General features: G+C 43.0%; 1 protein-coding gene across 1 annotated transcript; it reads left to right on the plus strand.

Moving 5' to 3' along the window:
- The first annotated feature begins 2,032 nt into the window (after nucleotides 1–2,032).
- Nucleotides 2,033–6,468, plus strand: LOC115177017 (proline-rich nuclear receptor coactivator 2). The gene is made up of 3 exons (XM_029737463.1): nucleotides 2,033–2,183; nucleotides 2,811–3,029; nucleotides 3,449–6,468. The coding sequence occupies exon 3, from the start codon at nucleotides 3,475–3,477 to the stop codon at nucleotides 3,943–3,945; it is 471 nt and encodes a 156-aa protein (XP_029593323.1). The 5' UTR covers nucleotides 2,033–2,183; nucleotides 2,811–3,029; nucleotides 3,449–3,474; the 3' UTR covers nucleotides 3,946–6,468.
- Nucleotides 6,469–7,392: the final 924 nt, after the last annotated feature.

The raw sequence follows: 7,392 nt of genomic DNA on the forward strand, positions 1-7,392 counted from the left end.
CAGCTGTAGAACCTTTTGAGGATCTGAGGACCCATGCCAAATCTTTTCAGTCTCCTGAGGGGGAATAGGTTTTGTCATGCCCTCTTCACGACTGTCTTGGTGTGCTTGGACTATGTTAGTTTGTTGGTGATGTGGACACCAAGGAACCTGAAGCTCTCAACCTGCTCCACTGCAGCCCTGTTGATGAGAATGGGGGCGTGCTCTGTCCTCTTTTTCCTGTAGTCCACAATCATCTCCTTTGTCTTGATCACGTTGAGGGAGAGGCTGTTGTCCTGGTACCACACGGCCAGGTCTCTGACCTGGCACCACACGCCGTGCAGTCATGAGTGAATAGGGAGTACAGGAGGGGACTGAGCACGCACCCCTGAGTTGAGGATCAGCATGGCGAATGTGTTGCTATCGACCCTTAACACCTGGGGGGCGGCCCATCAGGAAGTCCAGGATCCAGTTGCAGAGGGAGGCGTTTAGTACCAGGGTCCTTAGCTTAATGATGAGCTTTGAGGGCACTATGGTGTTGAATGCTGAGCTGTTGTCAATGAATAACATTCTCACGTAGGTGTTCCTTTTGTCCAGGTGGGAAAGGGCAGTGTGGAGTGCAATAGAGACTGCATCATCTGTGGATCTGTTGGGACGGTATGCAAATTGGAGTGAGTCTACGGTTTCTGGGATAATGGTGTTGATGTGAGTGCTACGGGTAGTTAGTCATTTAGGCAGGTAACCTTAGTGTACTTGGGAACAGGCACTATGGAGATCTGCTTAAAACATGTTGGAATTACAGACTCGGACAGGGAGAGGTTGAAAATATCAGTGAAGACACTTGCCAGTTGGTCAGCGCATGCTCGCAGTACACGTCCTGGTAATCCGTCTGGCCTTGTGAATGTTGACCTGTTTGATTTAAAGTCTTACATCGGCTGCAGAGAGCGTGATCACACAGTCTTCCGGAACAGTTGGCGCTCTCATGCATGTTTCAGTGTTATTTGCCTCGAAGCGAGCATAGAAGTAGTTTAGCTCGTCTGGTAGGCTCGTGTCACTGGGCAGCTCTCGGCTGTGCTTCCCTTTGTAGTCTGTAATGGTTTGCAAGCCCTACCACATCCGACGAGTGTCAGAGCCGGTGTCGTAAAATTCGATTTTAGTCCTGTATTGGCCCTTTGCCTGTTTGATGGTTCGTCAGAGGGCATAGCGGGATTTCTTATAAGCTTCCGTGTTAAGAGTCCCGCTCCCTGAAAGCGCAGCTCTACCCTTTAGCTCAGTTAAATTAAACTACTGAACTATTGAGTCGCCAATCATATCATAATCTCAGTAGGAATTGATCTCTGACAGATTTTCTTTCACAAACTAGGTTTCCATGCAATTGGCAACAGATTGTCATACGAATATTCTAAAAAAAACAACAACAAAAAACATATAAACAACATGAGGATTTTCCCACGAGTTCTGTTTCCATCAGACTGACTTGTTGTTGTTGATAAAAGGCTGTGCGTGATGACGTAGTGCACATAAAAATTACTTTTGCTGTTAAATTCCCATGTACCGAATAAAACATACTATTTCAATGGGTTTCCATACAATTTCCAACTCAACTGATGGTTTTGTCACAACACATTTCCGTTATATAGCGAATGTGCCCACTCTGTTCCTGGCACATGCACTCTAGCCAACAGCTAGCATAAAAAGGTTGGATGGAAACCTGGTTAGTGTAGGCTACTCATATCATGAAATATTTGGTCAATTGTTTATTCGGAACACCAGCATTAGCTTTTGCCGACACAGCAGCTATTGAATGTCAAGTTTGAAGGACAAATGTCGATTTGTTTTATTTGATTTGAATCTAAAGGGTGGTTTTCTTTATGTTTTTACCAGTTCTTCGTGGAAATACCCTCAACAAAGGAAGCTTAGGGCGGGGGGTTTCTTTTGACGTCAACAGTCTGGCAACAGACATGAATGCGTCTGTGTATCGCCTCTCCGATTGGTCCTTCCGTCACATAGCTGTTGTGATTGGTGAGAGCTCAGCTAGCGCAGTTACATATACCTGCGCGAGCTTCCATTTTGTTGCAAATCAGACAGTCGAGAGGGAAAAGAAGTATACACATCTTTTACACCGTGTAAGGTCCACCCAGAGATTTCAGACTTCAATTAAAAAATCTCTGACAAACGGCTTTTACCAACCAAGCCTGAGGAAGTCGGTAAGAGCCGGTGTTGTGTTTAGCTAAATTGGCTAAATTCATTTAGCTAGAATTTGTGACGCCATACATATGAGTAGTGTTCTTTGTTTTGTTGCCAGATAAGTGACCTAGATAGACCGTATTTACTTACAATGATGATAATAACCCTGAATACATAACTTTAGTATAGTAATGTTAACAAGCACACATTACGGTTAATCTAGGCGTATTTTAAAACTGTATGCAGTTAACGTTCACCAAGCTAGCTGACGAAGACGTTCGCATTCTTCGAAGCCAGTGAAAGGATTATTAGTTGTTTACGTGGTGGCTTTACATAGCTAAACATGGACGCTAGTTAACTACCTGCTTTATTTTCCATTAAACGAATATCCATTATTTTACTACAGTACCAGTTTATATGAATTTTACCTGACAGTTGCTACTTGTAGAATGTAGTTAGCTCGCTGGCTAACATTATTAGTTGGCTTTGTGACGATGCATGTTTGGCACACGAAAGCTGGCCCCATTCTCTGTTTGTAACATCAACAGTTTACATTCTTGGCTTGTTATCGAACACTGCGCGAGCAGTATCGTGCTATTTTACCCGAAGTATTTCTAAAAATAAAATAAAAACATTGTATTGTTTAGATCGCCGCCTTGGAGCATTTTCGTGCGCTGAAGTGAATTGATGTTCTACTCGACTTCACGGGAAAACGACGCTCATTGGCACATGACAACTCCAGATCTTGCTGGACCTAAAAGTGCAGCGAGAAGGAGATCGAAGACTACGTCGAGGACCTGGAGCCCAATTGGAAAGGAGAAATTAAGGATACATCTCTGCACATTCAACTTTCTAACAACAAAGAGGTAGGCAATGGATGCGACACTGTTTTCCAGTCGGGTGGGGGAAGGGCTGAGTTTTTGCACGTAGCCAATTGAGCTCTTTGAAGTAGATTCGGGTATGCACATTTGTTCCAGAAGTTCTGTTAATTCTATTTTGCCCGTCTTAAATATAAATCAAGCATTATATATATTTATTATAGACAACTGGGGGCAATTGTCATTTTATTTTTGGGCAGCAGGTAACATTAGCCTAGCATTAAGCGCGTTGGGCTAGTAACTGAAGGTTCGCTGTTTCGAATCCCCGAGCTGACAATGTGGAACATCTGTATGCCCTTGGGCAAGGCACTTGTAAGTTCTGGATAAGCGTTTCTGCAAAATGACTAAATTGTAAATGTTAGAAATGAATTGCTTCAAAGTTTTTTTAACTTTGTCTTCCTCCTTAGGTGACACACTGTGTGAAAAGTACAGTATGGGAGGTGGAGAGAGGTACAACATTCCAGTGTCCCACCCAGAGCGCCCATTGCCCAAGAAGAACCATCAGCTGGGCCGGGCCAAGCAGAGAGTTGTCCGCGATCAGAATGGAATGACAACAGTAGCATCCTCAGGGGCGGCGGGAGGTCCTCACCAACATGGCCACCGCAAGGGCGCAGCCTACCCCTGGTTTCCAGAGGCGCGGCTGGCCGCGTCGGCTGAAAAGAAAAATGCTTCTGTCCGTTTTGCCAACGCCTACGATCAGAATTGGGAGGGCGCTGTGTCCCACCTGAACACACTTCTGGCTGCCCAGTGTGGCGGCCCGAGCTATGCAGGGGCCAAGTTCAGCGAGCCACCCTCCCCCAGCGTGCTACCCAAGCCCCCCAGCCACTGGGTCCCCATGGGTACCCGTGACGGCAGGGAGATGATGGCCTTCCAGCTGAAGAGCCTCCTCAAGGTGCATGCCTAGAGATGGACTCCCATAACCTGGTCTTTCAAAGCCAACGTGTGAACGAATGCCCCTCTGAAGACTCCTGCCTGCCTAGAATGCCCCAGCGTTGTAATACACTTTTAGTTATTTTAGATTGAGGTCTTCGCAGGGTGGGAGGCATTTTGCTGGGAAATCTCTGCAAATGTTTGGCACCCTTTTTTGTTGAGAAACCACAGATATTACAGCGCTGCAGCCTTGTCGGTGGGGGAGAATGTTCTCATTGGAGTCTGTTTCTGTCACTAACGATGAACTGGATATCCTTCGTATTCGTGCTCTGTTCTTTTATTTTTTGTTTTGTTGTTTTTTTGTTGGCCGTTATAGCAAGTCTGTGGGCTTCTCTTCCCAAACAGTAGGGTTGGATATTGTTAGTATTCACATGTTCATGCGGTCTCATTTACAGTCCATTTCTGTGGACAGGTAATTCTTACTTTGGCACGTTAAGTTCTGTTAATAATTAAGGATTTCACCTCTGACAACCTGGTGCTGCCTGAAGCACAATCTACAATAGTAGCATTTATTTTTAGTTTGACTTATTATTTTCCATCTTGTTTTTGGGGGATGTAAAAGCCACTGTTCTGCAGGGAAACCAGAGCTATCTTTCAGGCGAGAATCAGCTGTAGTAGTGAGTACAGGTCACAAGTATAACCTCAAACTGAAGTGTAGAGGCCATGGCACACAGGCCTTGGACGTTCAACTCCTGTACTTTTTTATTGCGCTGTGCGCACTGCACTATGGCAGTTGTGCTGGTCCAAGGCCTGCAGCTCTATCATACAATTATTTTGTCTATTTGTGATGTAGTTAATCAATGAGTCAGTTTTGTCTTAACCAAAGCAATGTCTTTTGCTGGGATTTTTTTTTTTTTTCTCTCTCTCTCGCCATCTCTCCCTTGTATGTCTGACGTGGTTACCAGTGCCATATCAACCACGTTGGCTTGAGTGGCGCAGGGAATTTGTCCTCTGGGTCACTTTTTCAATGCAATCAGTACTGCTATTAGCCACTTTCAAACTATCTCCTTCCCTACTGAAACCCCGCCCAGTAAACAATGCGGAAGAGGGCCAGATTCAACAGGGATGTGGGACTGTATGTTTCGCAACCTCGATCTCCTGTGTCATGGCCCTGTTTGCTGTGTGGCAGTTTCTTACGAGGAAGTGCAAAGTTGAGAGAAGTGCGTAACGTGGCACAGAGGATGTTCGGCGCAAGGCCAGTGTGGATCTGTTTACATTTAAAGTCTCCAGCAGCAATCTCCAGATACTCACTGCCTCCTGCACCCTACTCTTGCACTGCAATCAAAATTGTTTTCAGAAGTTACAGGCTGAGAGGCCCTTTATATTGGTGGGTGGTTAATTGACTATCTCCCTCTAGGTTCTAATTTGAGGGGAGGCAGTCTTTTATTTTCTTTGCAGAATGGGAACTGTAATGGCCATCTTAGAGACGACAAAACGGAGCTCACGAGCTTGAAATAAGTTAAAGAGCCATGTAAATAATGAAATGTATAAAAAATACTTGTAGCATATGTACATTTAGCAGGGTGTTTTTAAACCTGCTTGATAAAGTATTTTTTAGTAATAACACTGAATGTATAAGTCATGCTAAGGACATGTCTTGACTTCAAATACTGAATATTTTTGTAAAAAAGAAATCTGCCTATAGCATTTGTCAATACCCCTGCACTGTGCAATTATTGCCAGTAATCTTGCACATAATGTTTTTTATTTTGTATTATGCACAGTGTAGGGTAAACAAATGCAGTGTGCAAAAAAACGTAACTTACATTTGACCTTTTGAGTTGACTTCGATATGTATGAATTGTTAAATTATTTTAGTTTCCAGGTGTGCTTCAGCCTGAAGACAGCCACTGTGGGCTAGTTTCACAGACAGATTAACCCCAAACCTGGATTAAAACAACTATTTCAATGGATAGTCTCCATTGAAATTATTTTTTTTATCCGGGACTACTTATGATCTGTCTGGAAAATGTGCCCTGAATTGAGTTTGTCAACTTGATTGTGCCTACATTTTAACCCAGCATTGCAAACTTCTGTTGTTGAATCAACATGGACTTGTATTTTTTGATTAGGAAATGTTATTCATTGACCAAAAATGTATATCTTAAAACCACCTTCAATTATCTGCTGTTCTTCTGCTAGAAGATAATTGAATTTGGCCCTATGTTATTGTGAAACTGTTTTTCATCTGCTTTTGTTTTGATATCTGTGTTTTTTAATGCATTGCTGTTTATTTTTAAAACAAAGATGTCCTGTTGGTTTCTGCTAATGATTCATACATGTATAAGGCTCTTCATCCTAAATTTGAAACTGAAGGGTTTCTCAACAAATTGGCTTTTAATTTGTCCCATTTGTTTACTGTCACCAATGAATATAAAAATATGCCACATGTCCAGACTTGATTTGAATTCGACAAAAAAAAGAAACTCGAGCACTACTTTAATTGGTCTAATCAAAGTAACCCCCAAAAATAAAATCCCTTCCCTTTTCCCCCCTACTTTGTGTCTGTGTCTTTTCCTGAATGTACTCATTATTCCAAACCATTTCCCACATTTAGTACTGCCTACTGTATTTATTTGAAACGGTTACACATGGTTATATTGATGATTACACATTGTCATAGAATATTCATATCCTCAGCAAGTAAGTGAAGTTAACTGTAGCTCTCCTGTCATTAAGTGCTTTCAGGCTAGTTAAGGATCACGTCACCCTACAGCCGTGGCCAGAGGTTTTGAGAATGACACAAATTTTAATTTTCACAAAGTTTGCTGCTTCAGTGTGTAGATATTTGTCAGATGTTACTATGGAATACTGAAGTATAATTACAAGCATTTCATAAGTGTCAAAGGCTTTTATTGACAATTACATGAAGTTGATGCAAAGAGTCAATATTTGCAGTGTTGACCCTTCTTTTTCAAGACCTCTGCAATCCACCCTGGCATGCTGTCAATTAACTTCTGTGCCATATCCTGACTGATGGCAGCACATTTTTGCATAATCAATGCTTGGAGTTTGTGTTTATCCACCTGCCTCTTGAGGATTGACCACAAGTTCTCAATGGGATTAAGGTCTGGGGAGTTTCCTGCCCATGGACCCAAAATATCGATGTTTTGTTCCCCAAGCCACTTATCACTTTTGCCTTATGGTAAGGTGCTCCATCATGCTGGAAAAGGCATTGTTCGTCACCAAACTGTTCCTGGATGGTTGGGAGAAGTTGCTCCTGGAGGATGTGTTGGTACCATTCTTTATTCATGGCTGTGTTCTTGGGTACAAAAGCAACCCCACACGTGAATGGCCTCAGGATGCTTTACTGTTGGCATGACACAGGACTGATGGTAGCACTCACCTTGTCTTCTCCGGACAAGCTTTTTTCCAGATGCCCCAAGCAATCGGAAAGGGGATTCATCAGAGAAAATGACAA

The sequence above is a fragment of the Salmo trutta genome, chromosome 3 (genome assembly GCF_901001165.1).
Source record: "Salmo trutta chromosome 3, fSalTru1.1, whole genome shotgun sequence".
Lineage (NCBI taxonomy): Eukaryota > Metazoa > Chordata > Actinopteri > Salmoniformes > Salmonidae > Salmo > Salmo trutta.